The 26,939-nt window shown below is 43.6% G+C and overlaps 3 protein-coding genes across 3 annotated transcripts in view; 2 read left to right on the forward strand and 1 right to left on the reverse strand.

Moving 5' to 3' along the window:
* ITGA11 (integrin subunit alpha 11) overlaps window positions 1-6,717 on the forward strand; it is a 201,955-nt gene extending 195,238 nt beyond the window's left edge. Inside the window, exon 30 of the mRNA XM_063925538.1 lies at window positions 5,369-6,717. Within this exon, the coding sequence (XP_063781608.1) occupies window positions 5,369-5,428 (60 nt within the window). The 3' untranslated portion in view covers window positions 5,429-6,717. The remainder of the gene's footprint in view (window positions 1-5,368) is intronic.
* Window positions 6,718-16,650: 9,933 nt separating this feature from the next.
* Window positions 16,651-19,735, reverse strand: FEM1B (fem-1 homolog B). The gene is made up of 2 exons (XM_063925539.1): window positions 19,275-19,735; window positions 16,651-18,995 (listed from the first exon to the last, which is right to left on the reverse strand). Exons 1-2 carry the CDS (start codon window positions 19,526-19,528, stop codon window positions 17,360-17,362), a joined length of 1,890 nt encoding a protein of 629 aa, XP_063781609.1. The 5' UTR covers window positions 19,529-19,735; the 3' UTR covers window positions 16,651-17,359.
* A 100-nt stretch (window positions 19,736-19,835) lies between these two features.
* On the forward strand, window positions 19,836-26,497 carry CLN6 (CLN6 transmembrane ER protein). Its single transcript, XM_063925541.1, has 7 exons — window positions 19,836-19,999; window positions 20,247-20,361; window positions 22,737-22,835; window positions 24,187-24,375; window positions 24,718-24,773; window positions 25,207-25,329; window positions 25,749-26,497. The coding sequence occupies exons 1-7, from the start codon at window positions 19,947-19,949 to the stop codon at window positions 26,017-26,019; spliced, it is 906 nt and encodes a 301-aa protein (XP_063781611.1). The 5' UTR covers window positions 19,836-19,946; the 3' UTR covers window positions 26,020-26,497.
* Window positions 26,498-26,939: the final 442 nt, after the last annotated feature.

Genomic DNA, 26,939 nt, shown 5'->3' on the forward strand with positions numbered 1-26,939 from the left:
GCCTCTGTTTTCCTAATTCTAGCCGTCCTGGCTACATAATTAAGGCCCTGACTACGTCCATGGATCTGGAATCCTCCAGGTCACTTGTAGCCACAGGCACCACAATAGGTTGATTCACATAGAATGAAGAAACCACCTTAGGCAAAAATTGCGGACGTGTCCTCAATTCAGCTCGATCCACATGAAAAATCAAGTAGGGGCTTTTGTGTGACAAAGCCGCCAATTCTGACACTCGCCTTGCTGATGCCAAGGCCAACAACATGACTACCTTCCAAGTTAGAAATTTCAACTCAACCTTGTTAAGCGGTTCAAACCAGTGTGATTTTAGGAACTGCAACACCACGTTGAGGTCCCACTGGAGGCACAAAAGGAGGCTGGATGTGCAGCACTCCCGTTACAAACGTCTGGACTTCTGGAAGAGAAGCTAATTCCTTCTGAAAGAAAATCGAGAGGGCCGAAATCTGTACCTTAACAGAGTCTAATTTCAGGCCCATATCCACTCCTGTCTGTAGGAAGTGGAGAAAACGACCCAGATGAAAATCTTCCGCAGGTGCATTCTTGGTCTCACACCAAGACACATACTTTCGCCAGATACGGTGATAATGCTTAACCGTCACCTCCTTCCTAGCCTTTATTAAAGTAGGGATGACCTCTTCCGGAATCCCCTTTTTCGCTAAGATTCGGCGTTCAACCGCCATGCCGTCAAACGTAACCACGGTAAGTCTTGAAATACACAGGGCCCCTGTTGCAACAGGTCTTCCCTCAGAGGAAGAGGCCAAGGATCTCCTGTGAGCATCTCTTGTATATCTGAGTACCAGGCCCTTCGAGGCCAGTCTGGGACAACGAGTATCGTCTGTACTCTTCTTTGCCTTATGATCCTCAACACTTTTGTGATGAGAGGAAGAGGAGGAAACACGTAGACAGATTTGAACACCCACGGTGTTATTAGAGCGTCTACAGCCACTGCCTGAGGGTCCCGAGACCTGGCACAATACCTCCGAAGTTTTTTGTTGAGGCGTGATGCCTTCATGTCTATTTGAGGAGTTCCCCAAAGACGTGTTATGTCTGCAAAGACTTCTTGATGAAGTCCCCACTCTCCTGGATGGAGATCGTGTCTGCTGAGGAAGTCTGCTTCCCAGTTGTCCACTCCCGGAATGAAGACAGCGGACAGAGCGCTTACATGATTTTCCGCCCAGTGAAGAATCCTGGTGGCTTCCGCCATCGCGACTCTGCTTCTTGTCCCGCCTTGGCGGTTCACATGAGCCACTGCTGTGACATTGTCTGATTGAATCAGAACCGGTAGGTTTCGAAGAAGACTCTCCGCTTGTCGAAGACCGTTGTAAATGGCCCTGAGTTCCAACACATTGATGTGTAGACAGGACTCCTGGTCTGACCAAAGTCCCTGAAAAAATTTTTCCTTGTGTGACCGCACCCCATCCTCGGAGGCTCACGTCCGTGGTAACCAGGATACAATCCTGAATTCCGAACCTGCGACCCTCCAGCAGGTGAGCACTTTGCAACAACCACAGGAGAGACACTCTGGCCCCTGGGGACAGAGTTATTCTCCGATGTAAGTGCAGATGGGACCCGGACCACTTGTCCAGTAGGTCCCATTGAAAAGTCCTTGCATGGAACCTTCCGAAGGGAATGGCCTCGTAGGCCGCCACCATTTTTCCCAGAACTCGAGTGCATTGGTGAACTGACACCCTTTTCAGTTTTAGCAGGTCTCTGACCATGTTCTGGATGTCCTGGGCTTTCTCTATTGGGAGGAAGACCTTCATTTGTTCCGTATCCAGTATCATACCTAGGAACGGTAGTCGAGTTGTCGGTATCAACTGTGACTTCGGTAGATTTAGAATCCAACCGTGTTGCTGGAGCACTCTCAGAGAGAGCGCCACACTGCTCAGCAATTTCTCTCTTGATCTCGCTTTTATCAGGAGATCGTCCAAGTATGGGATAATTGTGACTCCATGCTTGCGCAGGACCACCATCATTTCCGCCATTATCTTGGCGAAAATCCTCGGGCCCGTGGAAAGTCCAAACGGCAACGTCTGAAATTGGTAATGACAATCCTGTACAGCGAATCTCAGGTATTCCTGATGGGGGGCATATATGGGGACATGAAGGTACGCATCCTTTATGTCCAGAGACACCATAAACTCCCCCTCCTTCATGTTGGCTATTATCGCTCTGAGTGATTCCATTTTGAATTTGAATCTTTTTATGTACAGGTGTAGGGATTTCAGATTCAAAATAGGTCTGACCGAACCGTCCGGTTTCGGGACCACAAATAGGGTTGAGTAGTAACCTCTTCCCTGCTGGTGCAGGGGAACCTTGATTATCACTTGCTGTATACACAGCGTTTGAATTGCAGCTAACACTATATCCCTTTCCGATGTGGAAGCTGGTAAAAATCGGCGCGGGGGCACCTCCTCGAATTCCAATTTGTAACCCTGGGAAACTATTTCCAACACCCATGGATTCAGGTCTGAACTGACCCAGGCCTGACTGAAAAGTCGAAGACGTGCCCCCACCGGTGCGGACTCCCTCAGGGGAGCCCCAGCGTCATGCTGTGGGTTTTGGAGCAGTCGGGGAGGACTTTTTGTTCCTGGGTACCTGCCGAAGCAGGTGCTCTTTTGCCTCTGCCCTTACCTCTGGCGAGGAAAGAGGATCCCCGACCTCTTCTGAACTTGTGCGACCGAAAGGACTGCATCTGATAGGGTGTTACTTTCTTTTGCTGTTGGGGAATATATGGTAAAAAATTTGATTTACCTGCTGTAGCTGTGGAAACCAGGTCCGTCAGCCGATCCCCAAACAATACATCACCCTTATAGGGTAGTGCTTCCATATGTTTTTTGGAATCCGCATCACCCTGGCGAGTCCATAAGGATCTTCTCGCTGAGATAGACATGGCATTGGCCCTAGAAGCTAGCAATCCAATGTCCCTTTGAGCATCCCTCATACATAAGACTGCGTCTTTTATATGGGCTAGAGTTAAGAATATAGTATCCTTATCCATATTATCAAATTGATCTGTCAGCTCGTCTGTCCAAGCTGCAATTGCGCTACACACCCATGCCGACGCAATTGTCGGTCTTAGCACAGCACCCGTGTGAGAATAAATACACTTTAATGTAGTTTCTTGCCTGCGATCTGCAGGGTCCTTAAGGGCCGCTGTGTCAGGAGACGGTAGCGCCACTTTCTTGGACAAGCGCGTCAGGGCCTTGTCCACAGTGGGGGATGATTCCCAAATCTCCCTGTCCTGCTTAGGGAAGGGGTATGCCATATAAATTCTTTTGGGGATCTGCGGTCTCTTTTCCGGAGTCTCCCAAGCTTTTCCAAAGAAATCATTTAATTCATGAGATGTGGGAAAATTAATAATCTGTTTCTTTCCCTTAAACATGTGTACCCTTGTGTCGGGGACCGAGGGTTCATCCTCAATATGCAACACATCCCTTATTGCCACAATCATACACTGAATGGTTTTAGTCACCCTAGGGTGCAATTTTACTTCGTCGTAGTCGACACTGGAATCAGAATCCGTGTCGGTAGTAGTGTCTTGTGTTAAGGGACGCTTTTGAGACCCCGACGGGGCCTGCGAGTCGTCCAATCCGAGGATTGACCCGCTGATGTCCCCCCTAATTCAGCCGTATCAAGCTTTTTATGTAAAGATGCCACACTTGCATTCAACATATGCCACATGTCCATCCAATCCTGAGTCGGCACAGCCGACGGGGACACACCACTCATTTGCTCCACCTCCTCCTTGGAGAAGCCTTCCGCCTCAGACATGTCGACACACACGTACCGACACCCCACACACACAGGGATTAACCTATAAGGGGACAAAACTCCAACCAGGCCCTTAGGAGAGACAGAGATAAAGTATGCCAGCACACACCAGCGCTTAAAAACACTGGAAAAAATATGACCAGATAGCGCTTTTTTATATATAATATACCAATTCCCACTCACTGCTTCGCTAATGTGCCCCCCTCCTCATTTTTCCAGCCTATGAAGTTCAGCAAGGGAGAGACCAGGGAGCCAGCGTTCTATGCATGCAGTTTCTGTGGAGAAAATGGCGCTGGTTAGTGCTGAGGATCAAGCCCCGCCCACCCGACGGCGGGCTTCGGTCCCAGTGACTTTTCTATTAAAATGGCGGGGGATCTTAGATTAGGCTGCGGAGGCAGTAAATCTATCTGAATTTTGCCCAAAAGTGAGGAATATTGCTGCCCAGGGCGCCCCCCCCCCTGCGCCCTGCACCCTTCAGTGCTGCTGTGTGTGTGTGACTGGGAGCAATGGTGCGCAGCTTACAGCTGCGCGTCTTACCTCATGAAGATCTGATGTCTTCTGCCTTCTCATACTTCGCATCTGTGAGGAGGACGGCGGCGCGGCTCCGGGACGAACCCCAGGTGAGGCCTGTGTTCCGACTCCCTCTGGAGCTAATGGTGTCCAGTAGCCTTAGAAGCAGTGCCCAACTTAACAAGCCAGCTCTGCTTCTCTCTCCTCAGTCCCACGATGCAGGGAGCCTGTTGCCAACAGGACTCCCTGAAAATAAAAAACCTAACAAAATTATTTTTTAACAGAAAACTCTGGAGAGCTCTCTGCAGTGCACCCATTCTCCTCTGGGCACAAGATCTAACTGAGGTCTGGAGGAGGGGCATAGAGGGAGGAGCCATTGCACACCCATAGTAAAAGTTCTTTTTAGGTGCCCTATCTCCTGCGGAGCCTGTCTATACCCCATGGTCCTTACGGAGTCCCCAGCATCCTCTAGGACGTAAGAGAAATAAGAGCTGGCAATCAATGGTGTCTACTATAAATGCACAAATTATTCCTCCACCAGAGAGGTGGTAGAAACTAATAATCCTTTTCCACTGCTGCAGTAACCCAGGTTAGTGCCAGGTCAACCTGGGTCACAGCTCAGTGGAAAAGGGTCGCAAAAAAAATAACCCGGGCCCAGTTACCTGGGAATCCAGTCCGGGTAGCTACTAGGGTCAGACCTGAGAAGGACCTGGGTATCGGTGCAGTGTGAATGGAGAGCCGACTCACCAGCGCTTGGTGATGATGTCATCTCCAAGCACCAGCATAAGAGAAAGACCTGCACATGGGTCTGCAGTGTTAAATGGGGCAACCCGGGAATAACTCTGGTCAAAGGAGCTATATGAACACGGTCTGACATGGGTTGGAACAGTGGTCATAAACCTAGGTCAGACCCAGGATTTTGATGGAAAAGGGGTATGACAGAGTACTGAAGCTTGAGATTAGTCAGAATTAATGGTAAACAGGCAGGTGCAGCTACAGCCAGGATGGAGTAGATGATGGTGGATATCTATGAGGACTTACATTCTTGCCTTTTCTTTGTGTTTAGCTGGGATTCTTTAAACGGAGTCACCACGAGAGGGAGGAAGAAGACAAAGTGTTGGAGTGATCAGCCCACTGTCTGCACCCATACATATATACTTCAAGCCATGGAGGTCAGAGAGGAGAGCTGGCTCAGATGATTGAAAACTAATGGACAGTAGCAATTATCTTGGAAAGGCCTAAGTGCACAGGACTGAAGGCAAAACGGTAACTCGGACGTTACCACCAAATGCTGCCTCAGGGAGTACTAGCTCCCACCTCCTCTTCATCATCTATTTATTTCATTATTGACCTCCACTCTTTGAACTTTCAGCCAAAGACCGAACTTGCAAGCTCTGACAGGTTCTGCTCAGGGATCAAATCTACCAGTCACTACAAACAGGTGGAGACCACTGTCTGTTTCCCTGGAGTTCTCCCTCCGTATTCTAAGCCTGGAATTATTATTTCCTTTTTCTAGTTTTTGTTTATTTCTAAAATACCCTGTAGCATGGCCAGGAAACAGAAGATTTCAGAACTACTTCTCTAAGTTGGATAAAAAAAGAACTAAAATTAGATTTTGTTTTTGAGTCTCAATGTCAGGATGGAGTTTTGTACAAAAAGCCTTAGTTCACAATCATGCACAGATCACTTTTCATTGATCATTCTCCTAGGTAAAATGTTAAAAAGAAATATTGTCTTGTGTTGTGGTTTGCTAAAATGCCTAGATTCTCAAAATTTGACTATTTGAAAAACATAGCGGCGGCTGCCATGTTTTGGTTAAGAGAGTATTCATGAGAATGCGATTTAAGTCAGGAACCAGTAACATTGATAGCACTATTTTTCCATTAGTCCAGTTTAAATAAACTGGGATGTAAATATTTAAAAATAGAAGTAAAGCACATTGGGGGGGGGGATCCAATTAGACGCGATAATGAGCCAAATCACCATATTTTTACCTTGAAAGAGGGATTTTGCACTACTTATCCCCTGCTCAGAGATGAAGAGAAATTTGCAGTAAGCCTGATGAAGACTCATCGCCAATAACTATTCGCAGCTAAATAGATCCCAAGTTATCACTAATGCGATAAAATATTGTGAAGCCGCATTATTGCAGCTAATTGGATACCCCCATAATTTTGACAAGGTTATTTTATTTTCATATGTAATCAATAACACAGCTGCAGAGTCTCATCATCTCATAACTGGCAATGGAAAAAATGCACCTTTGCAAACCTAGAACTTTTATATAAAGGCATAAAGTTATTTTCCTCTTACTCAAAACACTTATTGGCCCGGATGAAATTCCAGCCAAGTTTGGAGGTTGTGTGGGATGCCGGTCGAACTCTGACTTTTTTTTAAAGAGGCAATCACTTACAAGGCATGGTTTTGCCTTGTAAGTGATTGCCCCTTTAAAAAAAAACGTCCGAGTTCGGCCGGCATCCCGCACTGCAGCCGAACTCGGGTGGCATTACATCGGAACTCTTGTGCTAAACATAAAACTTCATATAAGAACACACATTTCTAGTAATTATTGCATAAAGTTAAATACACAGTAGTGTAATTGGGTTCCAGGATTATAAAAGGAAACTTATTGTACCCTGGTTCTTTGTGTTATTACAAATGCAAAGAGCCTCTTTAATTCATGCCAAGATGGGGGACAATTCCCCATAGTGTTATTAAGGATAGGAATGCTTTATTATAGTAGCACAACTTAAATGAAATTGCAACCAAACTTTTGCCTAGCTAGGATTAGCCATCAACCATTGATGTTTCCGAACCATCAATAATTTATGATCGATGGTGAATATTTTTGGCAGCAATGGGGGAGAACCAGATGGTTTCCCCACAATCGATGGTACAGAAACACCCAATGGTTCTATTTTTTTCTTTCTGCAAGGTATTGTGACCCGGAGCATAGCTCCTCCACCTCACAACACAGGCAAGCACCACCTCCAGATTCTGATTGGCTAACGGGCCAGTCAGTGAATGAACAGGGAAGACCATTGGTTGGTGAGACCATTGATTGTCACCCAATACATAGTTTACAACCATCTATGGTCACTTACCATTTGACCATCGATTGTGAACACACCAATGACCATCTCTAAGCATAGCTAATCCCATTAATTGACTTAGCTGCTTCTCAGAAAGTGATTTTCGGTAATGTCCTCAAAGTTATTTTTACAGGACTACCCTACTGTTCACATACTATATACAATGGTTCTTATGCAGAGTTGAACCATCGACTATTTGCAGAGCATCCTTGGCATATATTCGCACTGCATAAGTGCTAATAATGAGCACATGCATCTAGACTTGTGACTGAAGTAGCGGAACTAGGGTGTGACCTGGTGCTCTCATGTAGGCAAAGGTTAGGGGGGGGGGGGGGTGCAAGGTCAGGAATAAGTGCTTACCAATGAGGATAACTATTAGCACACTAGGCGCATATGCTCACAACATGCTTACAGCTCTGTTCGTGTGCAAAGATGGGCACTTTTTCACTGCACGCTTTTTTTTGAGCAATGTGCGCACAATTTACCTCCAACTTTGCATCAGGCCCAATGTACTGTATGACAGTCTATAACGGTTGGTGACATCACATTCGAAATTTAAAAACGATAGTATGGATTTGCACATATTGTCAATTTAGTCTATGACGGTTGGTGACATTACATTTGAAATTGAAAAACAATTGGATGTATTTGCACATATTGTCAATTTAACGCAGATTTTTAAGATTTGTTCTTTTTGGTAGAGAGGTGGGGAGGGGGGGGAAGAGAGTCGCTTTGTATTTCTTGGACGAATATAAAGTGAATGTGCTATCTGAACATGACATTGGCACAGCCTAGAAGGTGTTAAGTCTTTGAATACAAGAGGAACCAGTTACATCAGTGAGGTACCCTGTGCCTCGTGCCTCAGTGATGTCTCTAGTTTCTTGTGATGTGGTAGGTAGCACTCATTAATATTGTTTCAGTCTATAAAATGGGTAGGTGGCAGATACACCTAAATGGTGTGGTGCATGATTCTATACTAAGCATTGTGTACATTGTATATAGTCACCAGAATTAAAAGCATGATCGGGCGTGGGACAGATTGTTAGCTTGTAACATGGTGTCCTTCATGACATTGTTTAATACATGAGGTTACTGTAATGACTGCTATTTAACTCTGGTGACACAGAGGGGCTGATGCGGAGCTGAAAACATGCGTCAATGAAAACCAAACAAAAAAGCTCTACAAAGCTGTACATAAAAATAGCCATAGTACACCCCTGTGCTGAGTCAGATACGTCTCGAGATGCACCTGCACCAAATACGTACACCCAGATCCACTCATTTCCAGTCAGGACACAAGCACAAGAAAAATGTAATTTGTTTTGATAAATAAAACCTATTAATGTGTTTTATGTTAAGTTATAAACTATGTAATACAGCTGGCATAATTTTCCTTCTTGTATATGAATAAAAACAGCAAAAGATTAATTAGAAAATACACCCACGATCAGTGATGAAAGCACCTATTAGCTGCAGAGGTCATCCCACAATCAGCTAAACATAAGCCGCTAGCTAGTGCTGGCTACCTCCATCCCAATCATTAATGTGTATTTGCATCAGCCCTCAGACAACTATATTAATTCAGACACTGACGGATGTAGCTGAGGCCTCCATTCACAATTATGCAAACTGTACTGGGACTGCATCTGCACCCCTTTCCTGTATAACTAGGCGCAATGCATAAGAACGCAGACGTACTCTTTGTGGGCATGAATAGTACAAATTTGCGTATTTTATGCTAGGCATACACCCAACTCAGCATCAGCCCCAGAAGGTGGTAAATACAACACAGGTTCTTTTGTATTTTGTGCTATTTAAAAATCCAGATTAAATACTATTTTAAAACCAGCCTGTTGATTGTTTTACATTTTCAAACATACATTGAGGTATTCAGTCTTCTTTTATTATGAAAACCGAAAGAAAAAAAAGCAAGTGGTTCACGTACACGCACGTGGTGATATAGGTGGTTCATGTGCATGCGGCGATACAGGTGAGGCATGTTAGAAAATCACTGCTATAGCAGATTTGATAGTCTATATGAGACATCTAATCCTTCCAACACTTCTTTTTCCCTTTCCCCAATGATGCCTTTCCCCACTCTTTTCAGTCCTGTAACTAGTTACAAAGCAGCACTATCCAATCACCCATGTCAATAGTCTTTTGAGTGTCTTGTGCTGGACCCAAAGGTATAAAGTACATGCAAAAATTTATAACGACTTTTAGGCATTTAAAACAGAAGAAAAATTAAAATTAAATTAAAAAAAAAGACAATTTCAATGCCAAAAAAAAAAAAAAAAATGTCTAATAATTTTACACGAGATTTCTGCACACAGAAATGATGTAGCCAGAAGACACATTTTCCCTAATACCTCCTTTGTGGCCAGCTGACAGAGAAGTAACTCTCTCAAAGTAACTATTACTGTGAGAGAGTGCAGTAGGCATCGGGCAATCCCTATTACAGCTACTACCATGCCCATTGTGATTTAGGACTGTGATACAGCAACACACCTAATTCAATTCCTCCAAGAACCGGAATAAGAAATTGATACAATATATTTAATAAATCATTTTATAAAAATATACGTTGTATACAAAGTGATAAACGCGCCTTAATTTTGTAGGATTTATTATATTAGGAACGGAGTATGCGCAATCAGATTTTATTTTACGTTCCTATGCCCCAAGGGGTAAATGAAAGGATTAGCAAATCACAGTTCTATGGTTTTATGCCGTTCATCCGTGTGTGAGTAAGTAAGACAATGCATTTATTTTGTGTTAATTTTAGTTAACCTCTTGCGCTATTGAATTAAAGGTAACATGACTTGAAGACACTTGATTAATGGTTAAGATAATTTTTAATATCCATAAAATAAATTATAAACATAAAAATGAATAAATTAGTATGCGCATACATAAAAAAGTGAAATACTAAACTTACTACTTGAGCGTAGGAGGTGGATCATGTAGCTAATTGTGACCATATAGGACTAATTCATACGTTGACGGTGTCCTTTATTTAGTATTCTCAACATAGAACAGTCCCATTAAATGTGCTCGTAGAACCAAGATTAGGTGTGTACCAAACAGGTAAATCGAACCAATATATCAATTGTGAGTGGTTCTTTTGTATGTGGAGATAATCTCCAGACAGCTCGGAGAAGATTTAAATGTCACCTGGGGTTTGGTGCACGGCAAGCACCTAGGAAACTCCCGTTTGCCACGGTCCGTGAATGGTGTACTCCGTCTTCTGCTGTGTCAGGTTCTCACACACACACCTGACACATATTAAAAATTATCTTAACCATTAATCAAGTGTCTTCAAGTCATGTTACCTTTAATTCAATAGCGCAAGAGGTTAACTAAAATTATCTTTGCTACACCTGGTTTCGATCAGGTGTGATTGTGTTGGCCATTTCCACAGGCCATTTTACCTTGTTTGCGGCTATTCAGAATGTATGAGCTGTAAGAGATTTATATACACTTTTTATAATCATTGTTGATAGCGCCTGACATCAGTACCAGTATTTATTTTGTGTTAGCAAGGTATTTTCATGACCAAATATGCCTGAGGCCCAGGTTCCAGAATGTACGATTTTAATTCTCAAGACAGATATGGGTTTATGCCACGAAACAGCTGCATCCACTGTATTTCGTTACCAAATCACTGTAAATGATGTATTGTCACCTGCCTTGTAACAACTAGTAGGTGTGCCTTGCGCATAACATTTCATTATCGGCTTCATGCTTCTGCAGGCAAGTAGTGTCAAAACATCATTAAAAAGTGCTTTATTTCCATCATGAGATGGGATTATTATTCTAGGTATGCAGAGGAGAAAAATTAATGTTTTAAAAAGGGTGTAGTCTGTGTAACAGATTGTAACATCTGGTCAGCTCTAACTGCTAATTTGTGTACTTTAGACCAAAGGTGCAAATTCCGCTGCCACTGATTGCTAAAGTCTGAGAAACTTTCAGTTGTATTGAAATTGTTAGTAAATGAGAAGGTAGTTATCCTACGAACCAGCAGCCAGACATCCATGGACCACTTACAGTGTGGTTAATTGTGCTGCAAGCTTTGATGGCCATGAACTGCTTCAGGCAGGAATTTAGTCAGCTCCGTATCAGATATCTACTACATCTAATGCCAAACTATGCAGATGGGATACACAATGACATTTCATATTAGTGTGTTACACTGTAACTATTTGATCCATTATACCAAAGATAACTGAACATTTCTTCATTTTGTTTTAAACATTTTAAATTCATTCACCCAAAGTGGAAATAAAATGATGGCAGTCTTGTCTTGCTGTGTTTTTTTTAACAAACTAACTGAAGCAAAGACTAGACAAAATGATGCATAAATTACAGGCAACTGTGTTCTACACATGCAGGCACCAGCTACACGAACAGTGCTGTGTGTCCAGTAAACAGCACTCGCTAGCATCTAGCTGTTTATTAATCACCTGCATTTGAATCCAGTTCAGTGAATGGGTCTGTATGTTTTTCACCAACAATCTCACTCACAAAGGGACTCCAATAAACGGCACTTCCGTTACAATGCAGTGTAGTCAGTGTAGTACACAACCATTGTGGGACAGAGGGAGTTGTAGCACACATCAAATAAGGGGGCAGATGTATTAACCTGGAGAAGGCATAAGGAAGTGATAAACCAGTTAAGTGCAAGGTGATAAATGCACCAGCCAATCAGCTCCAATATGTCAATTAACAGGAGCTGATTGGCTGGTGCGTTTATCACCTTGCACTTAACACTGGTTTATCACTTCCTTATGCCGTCTCCAGGCTTAATACACCTGCCCCAAGGTGTCCACACAGTGCTAGTATGGCACAATTACAGCCTTGCGGGGTAATACCATACAAAAGGTACTCCAAGCATTGCCCAACTCATAAAATACACAGACGTTAAAAGTAGCTTGCACCTTTTTTATTAAAAAACAAAATATTATTAGGACATCTTTTCTGGCCATTTGAGGAGGAATATCATCATTCAGAAGGAGAATCAGATCAGAAGAGTAAAGACTTATTTTTTTTTAACTTAGAAAAGATCAAGCTATCCCAAGATACCCACCATTTATAAAACTAGCCGACACCTCCACTCAGTCACATTTAGCCAATGCCCATGTACCTGAGAGAATTAGCTCCAGCATTTCCTTGCAAGGTGGGACTCTGCAGCAACATGTACAGGTACAGCAAATGGCCAATCTGTGGACCTGCACCAAAGCACACTAATGGGATAAGGCACTTAGGTTGCCACTGGACCTATAATGAGTACACAGTACAGAGCACAGTCTACAACTGGATAATGCCAACATACATGTGCAAGTGAGGACAGATCTAGAACACAGACACTCTTATAATTTGGTGACACATCCAATGTTTTTGCTTCATACAGTTTTTACTATGGAATATTACATTTATATTACTGCACTGTATCTACTGTTAAAATGTGCTTGTTGAAACCAGCAATATTATTATAACAAGGGCTATCCCTTTCCTTTCTAGCCACTTATGAATATGAATGCAAGTATGGTAATGAGAATTGTTCTAGTATGTACAACCTGGTCAAATGTGCGGAGTTACATTCATCTCATTCTCACCTTCACCAAATGTGGAAGCTTGTAATGTGCTCTATCAGACAGTGCTGATTTCCTTGATGACCTTACAAAGCACATTACAGTGTACCAGGGAAACCTACAGAGGAACGTAAAACACAAGTCTGCAATCTCATCAGGTATCCAGGCAGTATGGGAACAGAGGAGGCTAGCTTCAAGTCATAAGAATTAAATAGAAATAAGAAATGGAGCAAGGGCGCAGGAGAATTCATTTTGGAGGAGAAAATGTAAAAGTAAATAGTTTAAATAATAGAGAAAGAAAAAATACAAAAAAACATTAGGTAGACAATTAATGGACTAAATCTGGTGTCCCTAAAGCTCTAAAGCAGTCCTCTCACTAGAAGATATGTACAGTTACAACAGCATACTAACATCATGCAGTAAAGGCCGAGACGTCTGTACAGTGTCTTCTTACTGAAAATTGTGCTTACAGATGGAGACACTATTACCTTGATTTCTATGCTGCGCCTAGGCACACCATGGTTTATTAGCATAAACCTTTCATCTATTGTTCTCAGCTGCAATACAATAAGAGAACAATACAGCAGGGGATTAAAGGGGGGGTACTCATGGAGCGATCGCTGCTTAAAATCTAAGTAATCTGACTAGATTGCTTAGATTTTAAGCATGATCGCTCCATGTGTACCCCCCCACAGCGCGCTAACAAGTCGCTCATTTCACCCGCTGGGTGAAATGAGCGGCCTCCCCTCGCACGCTCAGCACACATCGCGTTGTGCTGAGCGGTGGGAGAGATGTGTGCTGAGTGGTTCGCTCAGCACACATCTCTCCCACGTCGGCCCGTGAGTACAGGCCTTAAGTCATTACAGCAGGAAATTAAGTCCGACTGCCCTGGCTCACCTATTAAAGGCAAAGATGAAGAGGGCTCCATCTGTACTTTTAATATCTAAACTTTTCAATATACAGGTATTTAATTTACTATATAAAAGGCTTGTGCTTAGAGGTAATTATTAGTTACCTTAATTTAGATACAGTGTTCCAAATTATAGGGGGGGGGAAAATACCATCTCTCACCAATCTGCCCCTGGCATTCCTTATACAGCAGCAGTGCAGGTGGCAATCAATGTATCTGTACTACAAGATCATTACAAAAGGTGCTGCAATCATGTCACTTTCTAAACTTCCTTGACAACAGAACACATACACGTAAATGTTTAGGTCAAACTAAAAACATAAAAGTGTTCCCTGACCGTGTAGCCATTTTTACATTCATATTAGTAACTGTTGTGATAGGAGAAAGTATAACCTCTTAGCAAATAAAAGCAAACATACTGTAACCATATTATTTTTGGCCCGATGTCACCATGCCTGATTAAAAGAGATTGTCCACTTTTGCACAACATATTCCCAGTAAGATCAGGGGGTATATTTACTATGGCCACAGTTTGTTCAAGTCTACGATCATCGGATGCTCTGACAGTTTGAAAACGCAACAGGAATGAATACTAGACCAGGCTTGTTAGTATTAACTCCTAGTGCCATTTTTAAACTATCGGCCACATCGATCATCAGGGCTTTGACAAACTGCGACATAGTAAATATACCCCGAGGGCTCCATGGTTCCGGTATGAAAGATAGTGTCTAGTTAGACAGTCAATAGATAGACACCATATGTTAGATGGACATTAGGTCGACAGGGTCAAGAGGTCAACATGGAAAAGGTCGACAGGTCAAAAGGTAGACACCATGTTTTTTGCATTTTTGTGGTTTGTGTGGATAGTTTTGTCATCTGGGACCCCCAATTGTAGAAAGGCATACCCTCGCGGGGCTCGCTTTGCTCGCCACGCTTCGGGCACGGTGGCTCGCTGCGCTCGCCACAAGGTTTATAACCAACTCTATGCCGACATGGATAGAGAAAGTATGAAATAATCCAAAAACATGTTACATTTAAAAAAAAACCCATTTGTCTATCTTTTTTAGGTCGACCTTTTGACCCTGTCGACCTAATGTCTGTCTAATATATGGTGTCTATCTATTGACTGTCTAACTAGACACTGTCTATCTATCAAACGGATAGGGGGCTCCATTGAACACACATAAATAAGGCAGCTCCCTTTGCTGGTAACTACCTAAAATAATGTTGCCAACCTCAGTAAATGCTGCCGACTGTAGAAAGTTTCCATAGAACATGATTGTACAGCCATGACATGACAGTCCAAAACCAAGAGCCTGCTAGATCTTAGCTTCAGGAAACAGGAAGGTACCAGGACATGGGATCCATATTTGCTGTATGGGGGAAGGGGGTTATGTGTTTGGGTTTTTTAGCACGTGTCCAAATGTAGACATATCCACCCAAAGAAGAAGATCTCCAACCATAGTGCAGTGTTAAGTAACAAATTGTTAGCAATTTGCATTTTCTGTAAAATATGGAGTTGTATGGAGCTAGCTACACCAGTGGTTCTCAAACTGTGTGCCTAGGCATCCCGGGGTACCTCAGGGGGGATCCGGTCTTTAGGTCTACACTGTCTAGATCTGCCGAAAGTAGGTCGACATGGTTTCTAGGTCGACAGGGACTCTAGGTCGAAATAGTCAACATGAGAAAAGGTCGACATGAGTTCACTTTTTTTTTTTACTTTTTCATACTTTACGATCCACGTGGACTACAATTGGGAACGGTAACTTGTGGCGAGCCATGCGAGGGGACACAGTGCACTAATTGGGGTTCCTGGTCACTGTATGGAGAAAACGACACCCAAAAAAGTAAAACTCACGGCGACCTAGAAACCATGTCAACCTACTTACTGTCAACCAATAGTGGTTGACCTAGACACTGTCGACCCAAGTCTAATCTACCTAACATACCACACCCGCCCCAGGTTGGTGGTCCAGAACCAGTTCAAATTATTTACGGTCAATGTAATAGACAAAACCAGTGCTTGTGGCTGCCAATCATAAAATATGTGGAAACCAGAAGTGAATCCTGTCCCTCACCACATAACCGAACCCAATGATGACATATAAACACAATTTACTTAATTTTATATATTTTTTCTGACTTTCTCAATAAACACATTTTTGGCCTAGGAATGCAGTGAAAATTTATTTTGATACTCTAGGGCGCCGTGATTCAAACACGTCTGGGAACCATTGAGCTACACTGTTCACTGTACTTTTACTGTGACAGTCTGCTCATTGCAGATTGCTGTATTTGCGGTCAGTTGACACCTGATTTGCACAAAATCAGACCCTTTGCAGTTAACTGTATTTGCGGCCAACTGCATGAAACAACCACAAATCTAAGATTAATGCCTTCCAAATACAGATACAATATGTTGCACGCACTAATAATCTCTCCCCACAACTAGCATTAGGATGAGGTGAATGGGACAACCACAGCTATTACCACAGTAGTTTCCGTGACAAGTCTGTGTGTGCAGCAACCACAGAATGGGTTGTCAGCAAGGCTGAACAATTTTGGGGTCTCATATATTGAAATATAATTGCTGTGTCAACAGGAGAATGATTCATGTTAAACTACTACTATGGTTGGAGTTCGTCTTTAAGATTTCCCTAGGATGCAGGGTGATTGGCCAACAGCTGGAAAACAATTCTATCCTTTATGAAGTACTATACGGACATTCAGAGCAGCGGAGCACATACACTAAGAATTAAAGGAGCCAGCCTGAGTTTTTATTTAAGACAGAAAAGGTGAGCATTCAGACATCTTAAAAATTAGAATGCCAAAAAGCTAGAAGCCAGCAGTAAATCTTAGGCATATAGCTTACTGGAATATGGCCAGCATTCATGAATGGCACATGTTCAATGGCATGAAGTCTCTACCAACAAGCCACACATAGCCTGTCATAGGAGATGTGAAAACCTGGGCAGAAAAGCATCACATTTTTCAATATGTTTCTCCCAGCAAGACAAAGACATCTCTTCAAAACAGGATTTAAGTCAATGTTCAATCTATGAAAATAGTCAAACAACCAACTTAAAAAAAAAAAAAAAAAATGTGCAAAAGCCTCATTAATTGGATTAACAAAAAAAAAAAATTGGATTGTGGGCTATTAATGCCCCAATCCGCCCACTTGATGTGTCCTGTCCTGACAGGAACTCCACACTCCTAATTCAGCACCTTATCTTGTATATTAAAAGAGACCTATTCAATAGCAAGTACAGCATTTCTCTGCTCCACAAGACATTTGAAGGACCGTTCTGTACAGAGCAGAAAGACAGGTTTGCAGTGCATATGAAGGGACTTGTTGAATCAGCCCCATACTCTTAAAAGTACAGGCAAATAACTCAGGGATTGTGTATAACCAATCCCGGAGCTCTTTGCATGCACACATAAGGGGATTCCGTCCATACAGGCATTCAATGAAACTCCACAAACTCCTCAAGTGTTCTGGGAATCTGGTTCTTGTATTTGATGTTGTGCAGACGCACGGCTCGGGCAGCCAGGCACTTTAGACTGAGCTTCATCTGTGTTTTCAGTAGGATCTCCGATACGCCTGTAGTGCTCCTGTCCAGTGGAGTTTTCTTTTCTTTGTTAGTCATATCGGTGTGAGCACCTGCCTCCACCAAGCTTATAATGATGGCGTGCAACGTGAGAAAGTCACTAATGGGACGGTTGTATTGCACAATCAGATGGAGCGGGGTATTACCTACATTGTCTGTGGCATTAACATTCGCACCACAGTCTATAAGCAACTTGGCTACAGGGGCACTGGGGAAGTTACAAACATCATTAGTGTGGAAATCATCAACAGGTGTGCTGGAATCAACGGCTAGATGAAGGAGGCTACATCCCTCCCGAGTGCGAGGGTCAAGATGCACTAACCGATAGATCTGCTTGTTGATGCGAGACTGCTCTTCTTCGGAGCACTGAGTCTTGGTGGAGATACAGACGAGGTAGAGAAACGTGAAAAGATTGCATTCATGGTTTTCCAGTGCAGAATGAGCATCAGGCTCTTGCGGATTCTGAACTCGTGTTACCCCACGTTCAATTTCCAGGACACTACATCTCAATACACTCTCCACATCATAGGCTTTGACAGGCTCATTCAAGTGAATCATTTGCGAGAATACCTGTGCGAACCTTAGAAGGTCTTTGTGAGTATTGCGGTTCCCTTTCTGACGCAGCTGCAGCGCATGTAGCCAGAGCTTAATGCAGTGCTCAAATTCCATGTTATCAGCATAAACAGCACCTCGATATATTATTGGGTGAGACACATCGATGTTATCAGAGCCAAGTATTCGCTCACGCACAATCAATCCTTCCATGTGTAACGCGTCTGTGTCACGGCGGATGGCATCCAATTCAAGTGGGTTACGACATTCTGTTCTCATGCCATATGCCAGGATTGGAGGGAGAACTTGTTTGCTGAGGATGTTGTCAGGATCTCTGAAACGTTCCAACATTGCCAGGTACAAGTACTGATAAGTCTTGGTGATATTGTAATTCTCCCGATCATTGGCAAAGGATGCACCCAACAGCTCCAAAGCCTCCACTCTGCTCTGGACATCACAATCTGAGTGTGCAAGAAGCAGCTCCACTACCTCCGCCTTGCAGCTCTCCGCTGCTACCTTCAAAGGCGTCATCCCATGACCATTCACAACCATAGCTGCTTTCCATTTAACCAGTTCACGCACAATGTCTAAATGTCCAGCTTCCGCAGCAAAGTGCAGAGCTGTGGCACCACAATGAGCCCTGGAGTTTGGGTCAGCATGCTGCTCCAGGAGGTACCGTACTACATCGGTGTGACCCTTATAAGCAGCAATCATCAGGCACGTGTTGTCATACTTGTTGGCAATACTAATGTTTGCATTATTTTCCACAAGGAAGCGAACAATGTCAAGTCTCCCATCAAAGCAAGCTGCCCTCAGCGGGGTGGAATTGGTGACAGTTGTATGGTTAACATTGGCGCCATGGCTGACGAGAAGTTTGACCACTTCATAGTGCCCGGCTCCAGCTGCACACCACAGGGCAGTGGCTCCATCGATGACATAGCTGGAGGAAGGGAGGGAAAAAAGATAGCGTGAGGGATAAGAGCAGGTCAATGACAATGTGAGTCCAGCTAGCTGATCTATAACAGCTGTTACTATATGGGCTCTTCTATAGCTCTACACATGCCCCAAACACTCATATGGTGGCTGATCTCCCAGCTCATGCTGCTTGTGCCAAACTACAAGTCTCTGCCCACTCACACCCCCTATGTGCCACCCTTACTGCTCCCATTAAGGCAACAGGATGTTGCCCCCTCCCGGCCCTGTCCCTTAGGATCCTCACCCATCGAAGCGCACTGTGCCGGTCTGCTGGGTCTCCACCCGGTAGTGCTCCAGCAGCAGCCGCACCACCTTGCTGTGCCCGTTGCGGGCAGCGATGATGAGCGGGGTGGAGCGCTGGCCGCCGTGTTGGGTGACCGAGCTGAGTAGGCTGCGGATCTCGCTCTCTGTCCGGTTCAGCAGCAGCGCCGCCAGGGTCAACACCCGGCCCTCAGCCGCCGCCTTATACACGTAGACAGACAGCCCCTCCAGGGCCATCCCGGGGCCGCAGCGGCAGCAACAACAGCCGAAGGAAGTCCGCGAGTGATCACTTCCGGTCCGTCTACATGGAAACAGGCGCGTGTCGCTGAGGTTCCGGGTGTGGGCGGCAGGAGAGAGGGAGGCACGGGCTGCCGGGCCATGTCACCCCAACACTCGCCTATCACCCCTACGCCGCTGCGCTGCCTGTGACCCTGTCATCCCCTGCAGGAGACGCACGCTATATACACTGTCTCAGGGTACAGCCGCTGCTGCTCACTGTGTCACATGACTCCTAAGTGACCCCGCCCCCAGCCTGCTCCCTGATTGGCTGTTGCTCTGGCGCTGCTGGGTCTGTGCCGGCTGTAACGGTGCCCGGGCATCATTATCATCATCATCCTCATCTCTCCGGCGACACACGCACAGCCCGGCCGGCGGCATGCAGAGCTCAGTGCGGAGGCGGCATCACCCGTCCGCGGGGTCTCCGGCCAGGTACCCAGCCCCCAATTGCGTGCCCACCCCTGCTCTCCCCAGCACCCATAACCTGCAGGGCATCCAGGGACTTGTAGTTCCCGGGCAGCTGGCGAAACCCAGTGTGGTTACCTGCAGGCTGCAGTGTACAGTAGGCATGACCCCACCCCCCTTCCCTTTTCCCCGCTGCCCGGCTGGCACCACTCCTATGGAGGGGCTGTATGGTAGTGTCACATAGTAATGGGCAGTGTCTGTGTTGGTTCCCCAGGTTTGGCGCTGTGCAGTCGGATGATGGCACCAGGAGCTCCCACTTTCACCTGGACCTCTGGTTCTATTTCACCCTGCAGAACTGGCTTCTGGACTTCGGGCGCCCCATTGTTATGGTGAGCATATTATGGGGATATGGGCTATCTCGCCAGGTAGTGGGTATTACACATATATAGTAATTCTCCAGCGAGGACCACACATTGGTGTGTACCACCAATGGCCACCTGGCACGTTAGTATTATTGTTTACAAGGCGGCGTATGTCCGAGAACGCAGGAATTCTGTGATAGAGCGTACTGTAGCCTAATTCCAGTCTTCCACCTGATTACCAGACTGGGGTGCTGACTCCTGAGCAGAGCCTATTTTTATTCTGCCAGTGAGAATTTACCATGAAAACGTGTGATCTACACTTTCTAGTGACCATTGTGATTATGGTTACACTTCAGCAAATTGTCGCCAGATTACACTCTAGGTATATAACTAATACTGATGTTCTGAGACCGTTCCGGGACTAATCGGTGAAAGCCCCTTGTTGTTACTGTGGAGGTCTCTTTTTACTGGTCACAATCATATGCTGTGGTTTTAGTTTGTGATATCTGCCTGTGACATGATCACAGACAAAATCAACCGCTACTAATGCTGGTAAGTAACTCTGGTCTCCACATGAGAGGTGGTAATATTAGGAAGCGTAGAGTTGTGAAAGGTTTGCCGTGATGTCACATTATCCGGTCAGGTAACATGAGGCTTGGTGTATTGGGCACTGGGCCATTCGGTGCATGTTACATGCATTCTGCTAATTAATTTACATCTTAGCCTACAGCCAGCTACAGACTGTTAGTACCTACAGATGTTCTTATGGTAGAGACTAGATCCCCCTCTGTTTCAGTAACTGAAGAGGAACTAGACTATTTATTATAAACCCTCTCTTTCCCCTTCTGTTTATGTAAGTTTATGCTCCCTGCTGTTCAGATAGGTTATTTACATAACCACTGCTATGCAGATGATACACAACTGTACTTGTCCTTTGCTTCGGGCACTGATAACCCAATAGCAACCCTAAATGGCTGTCTATCTGAGCTACAGGAGTTGATGAGCGCCAGTTGGCTGCGACTGAACCCAGATAAAACAGAGGTCCTTATGATACGACCGCAACATCAAAGGACAAGACTGCAGCATAGCCAACCAACTGGACTTACACTCGGGGATTCAGAATTACAGACCAGTGATCGTGTGCGGAATCTTGGCTTTGTCCTGGATGGTGACTTGACACTTAAACATCAGATATCAGCCACAATCAAATCCTCATTCTTTCACCTGAGGAACATAGCCAGAATCAAGCACTTAATTCCCTCAGATGATCTGCCAAAAGTCATCCACGCATTTGTATCATCTCGATTAGACAACTGTAATGTCCTCTATCTTGATCTCCCAGCAAAACAATTGCAACGCTTACAGCTGGTGCAAAACAGGCTGTTAACCAACCAGCCCCGTTCTAGCCACATAACACCCATCCTCTACTCCCTTCACTGGCTGCCTGTAAGATGGCGAATCATCTTCAAGATTGGCTTACTGAGTTTCAAAGCATTACATGACCAGGGCCCAAGGTACCTGAAGCAGCTTCTGACCCCATACTGCCCCACTCGATTACTGCGATCTGTAGATGCAGGACTTTTAGCAGTACCTAGAATCTCCCGTAATTCATCTGGGGGTCGAGCTTTTAGTCATGCTGCTCCGACTCTATGGAACTCACTTCCCCACACAGTGCGAGAGGCCCCAACTATAGAATGCTTCAAAAGTAGACTCAAGACTTTTCTGTTTACTCAAGCATTTCCATAATGTCCCTTTTAGTATCTTCATGCTTCTGTATTTTATGAAAATGTACTTCATTATTTTGTGTACTATATTATGCTATGTATCTGTTAAGCGCCTTGAGTCCTATTGGAGAAAGAGCGCTATATAAATAAAATTATTATTATTATTTCTTTTTGTCTATGCACCAATGGACCCTCGCGGGCTCGCCACGCTTCGGGCTCGGTGTCTCGCTCCGCTTCGCTCACCACAGGTTACTATTCCAAATAGTTTGTGACATGGCTTATGGGAAAGGTCCTCTCCATGAAAGGAAACTAGATGCTACCCTGTTGATGTGCATGTGTAAAACGGACCGTCACATGGCCTGTGATGTCACCGGCTGACATTTACGGAAGGGGAACTAGACGCTACCATGTTCTTATGCATGTTCCCTGTCAGTTCATTCCTGTCTATTCTATTGCTGTATAATCTCAATTATGTATTCTAGTTGCTGTATTATACATAGCTGCAACATACTACTTGTTCCTCTCACTGTAATAAAGTATTGCATCATTAGATACCTTTTAAGATCCACACGTGAGTAAATAATCTGCTTCAAGGAATGAGGAATATTATGGGTTCTTTCCCAATATGACAACACTTGTCTCATTATACTCTAGTTATCCTGCTTGTTTCATCTGCAGATTATCCTTCCCTTGGACTGGTTCCCATTGAATAAGCCCAGCGCAGGCGACTACTTTCACATGGCTTATAACATTATAACTCCACTCCTACTCTTGAAGGTAAAATTGGATAATAATGTGCAATTATGCTAGAAAGTATTTTAGACCCTATAATTATTACATTAAGGGGGGAAATTAAATAGTTTGGCGCCCTACGGAGCTATTCAGTTGTTTTGCAGAAAGGACGCGAGTGCCATGGGCACTATTATACCTGCTCGCTCCCTCCTGAGGTGGCAAGCAGAAATACGCAAAAATTCTGGCCTTTGGGGCACCCATACTGCAGTTTCAGCATCACGCCCAATTTACGTGGCTAAACCCGGAGCATTTAGACACAGTAAGTTATGGGCACTCGCGCTCATCGGCAAAACAATTGAATAGTTCAGTCTGGCACCCATGACTTAAGGGGGTGTGGTATACAAGAGCTACAATGTCTAGATCAACAGTCATTAGGTTGGTATTGACATAAGGTTGACATATGAAAGGTCGACCTGGACAAAAGGTCGACATGATTAAAAGGTCGACATGGCAGTGATCGACACAAACATGGGCGACCCACTTTTTTATTTTTTTGCATTTCTGGGGTTAATGTGGATAATTTTTAAATCTGGGACAACCATTTGTAGAAACGCATCGCCTTGCGGGCTCACTTTGCTCAATACAAGGTTACTAAAGGTTCTGGTTTGTGACATGTATAGTCAAGGATGGAGAAAAAATATAATCATTAATTTAATTTATGTAAAATTACTAAATAGTATGTCCCTATTTTTATTTTCCACAACAAGCTATGGTTCAGGGCCTTTGTAATGTAAGACCATAGACCATACCAAACGCAGCACCACTTGTAAATAAAGCTCAGATTAGATCAGATGGGAGCCATGTGTAGAGAAAAGCTGAGAGGGACCTTACAGTGGGCCTGTTGCCTACACATAATGGAGACAGAAATTATACGGGCTTAATTAATAGTTATGAGAATCTGACAGTCCATTTACTAGGAACCAGTATCTCCTGATCATAAATAAATGTGGATTGGTTATGCCATCGGTTCCTAATAAATGTGTGGGCTGCATTCTAGCTCACTTCACTATGTGCAGTTGACAGTTGCACATAAAGTCCTGCTTTAGTCATGGCATATGAAGGGTTATATTAGATGTATGCTTTGCCCCTTTTTCCTCACATCTGTCCAATTCTATAAAAAAAAAAAAAAGTAGTGGAGGAAAACACAAATGCACAGGTCGGCGGTTATGCATAATGCATAATTGTGCATGATTGCCTTGTGCATAATTGCTATATATATTAATCCGCCAACACATCCAGCTCTGTATAATAACTTATCGTACTGTGATCATTTGTTAATACCAGGCTATGTATATTCCCATTTTCTGCTGTTTATGTTTGCCTCTGTCTCTTCCAGCTAATAGAGAGATCTCCAAAAACCCTGCCTAACTCTGTAATATATATCAGCATCATGACCTTTGTGATGGGGGCGAGTATCCATCTTGTCGGGGATTCTGTAAATCATAGACTGATCTTCAGCGGATATCAGCTCCACCTGTCTGTGCGAGACAACCCAATCATGCAAAAGCTGCAGCCCCCCACCCTGGTGAGAAGGCGGGGGGATAAGATGGGAGTAGGGTTCTGCAGCAGTAATGCGGGAGGTGAGGAAACTGTTCTGTTTAAACATAAGAGATGGTGTCGAGCACACACGCCCTCTTATCTCACAGTTGTAGCTGGGTATGTTGGTGCCATTTCTTACACAAATGCTAACTGCTAAGTTCTGATTGGCTGCATTAATGATCCACTATCAAGACAAACATTTACAGCAGATAATATAATTTATTTTATTTTTTGTCCTGTTAATTGAACATGGGTAAGATCTTAATCCACTGTGCTCATCCTGTGTCTTATAACAGCTTCCCTCACATGTGCTTCTGTTTTATCACAGGTGGACTCCTTTGAGTTGTTGTATTATTATGATGAATATTTGGGTCATTCCATGTGGTAAGAGTTTGTTTGATGTCTGTAACAGTACATATAATTGTACAGGGGAGGGTGGGGGGGGGTAAAGAATTTATAGATGATGCTAATACAATGTAAGAATGTATTATTTTAGTTGTCCATACATTTTGGCTGCCGCTTCATAACTTGAATATTCCATATAGTAACAGTGGCACTGTTATTATTCCTTCCATGCTAGTAATGCTAAAATTAAAATAGTATTCCCTTTGAGGCTTTTACTAACCATAGAATGGGGGTCCTTTGTCTCTGCCTGTTAATATACCCAGAGTGACTGCTGTCCTATAATATATGTGGGTTTATAATGCTGTACTGTTTGTGAAAGGGTGAAGTAAAGGGTGTTTGGATTTGGTATATGTCACATTATTGAGACTACTGTCTAACAATCATTACACCTCATATGTCTGATCTCTTACAGGTACATTCCATTTTTCCTCATCCTGTTTATCTACTTTTCCGGTTGTTTCACGACAGTGAGGGGCGAGAGTCGGATGCCTTTGTCAGCCTGGTCTTTACTGGTACCTGGCAGCCTGTATTACTGGTAAGTATCTTTATTGCACTCAGATTATAAACCTGTACATCTAATTATAAGTGTTGTCTCAGTTTTGCCTTTGCTATGAAAAATAGAAACATAGAATTTGACGGCAGATAAGAAACACTCGGCCCATCTAGTTTGCCCTTTTTTTAACCTTATTGTTATCTCAAACCCTATTAGAGCCTAAGATCTTTGTAAGGATATCATTATGTCTATCTCAAGCATGTTTAAATTGCTCTACTCTATTAGCCTCTACCACCCCTGATGGGAGGCTATTCCACTTATCCACTACCCTTTCTGTGAAGTAAGTTTTCCACTGAAACTACCTCCCTCCAGATTCAGTGCATGTCCTCGTGTGCTATTGCTTCTCTTCATTTGGAGAATGTTTCCCTCCTATGTAATCCCTAAACTCCCATTTCTTGCAGGTACCTGGTGACTGAAGGACAGATCTTCATAATCTTCATTTTCACCTTTTTTGCAATGCTCGCTCTCATCCTACACCAAAAGCGCAAGGGCTTGCGCCTGGACAGTAATGGCCTCTTCTTACTCCTCTCATTTTCTGCCACTTTGCTCCTTATTGCAGTTTGGATCGTATGGTTATGGAATGATGAAATTCTCCGCAAGAAATACCCTGGAGTGATCTATATTCCTGAGCCCTGGGCATTCTATACACTGCACATCAATAGCTTGCACTGAAAGGGGATTGGGCCTGCTTCTTCCGATGTAGCCACCTAAAGGAGTGGAACCAAATGTAGACTTTTATCATTTCCATGTATTTGACCAGTCTAGAAGCTGATGAATAACAGGAAACCACTGCTCTTACATTGTAGTTGGTTGCTTTTAATATATGATAATTCTATTTTGCTATATATGAATAGCTTTATTTAGCTACTAATTTCTCTAGAACAATACCAAGCTCCAGACTTTTGTCATTAGTGTGGCAAAGAATCTGAAGTGGAGGATATTTTACTTAAATCTATTTTTTTCTATGTCAATCTAGAACCCTTCCCTGATAGTTCTTGGTCTAGGGATATCTTAAGACAATCATTTACGGTTTAGCATGGAATAGTCTCCCAGCATAAATTATGGCAGCTAATGCAGTGAAACAACTCAAAAATGTCTGCTCTATGCTAACAGATATATATTTGCGAATAAAAGCTATATTTTCTTTTTATTGTGATAAATAATTTAAAAGAAAAACACTTTTTTTTTTTTTCTCTTTAGCAACAGGGTGAACTTATTTTGGTATTTTTAATTGCCATTTCTAAAGGGTTAAGCAATAGTTACAGAGATAAAGAAACCTGTGTGATCTCAGCGATTTCACCACTAAATTTAAAGTTAGTTATAAGCCAAAACCAGCCTTATGATTTCCATTTAAAAAAAAATCTTTGTACCTTTTGTATGTTCCCTGGTATTTCCCCTTAAGTTATGCCTAAAGGGCCTCATACATCTGCTTCTGGTTTTCCTGATTCAATCAGGTTTGCCGTTCAATAACGCTGATTGCCGGCCATCGATGATCTGCGATCCTTCAAGGATTCAGATAAATTCTACATTTTAAAATTCCCCAATTTGCTGATCCAGATAATATTTTCGGCAGGATAGGCAAATCAGGGAAT

This window comes from Pseudophryne corroboree, chromosome 6 (genome assembly GCF_028390025.1).
Source record: "Pseudophryne corroboree isolate aPseCor3 chromosome 6, aPseCor3.hap2, whole genome shotgun sequence".
In the NCBI taxonomy this organism is placed as follows: Eukaryota; Metazoa; Chordata; class Amphibia; order Anura; family Myobatrachidae; genus Pseudophryne; species Pseudophryne corroboree.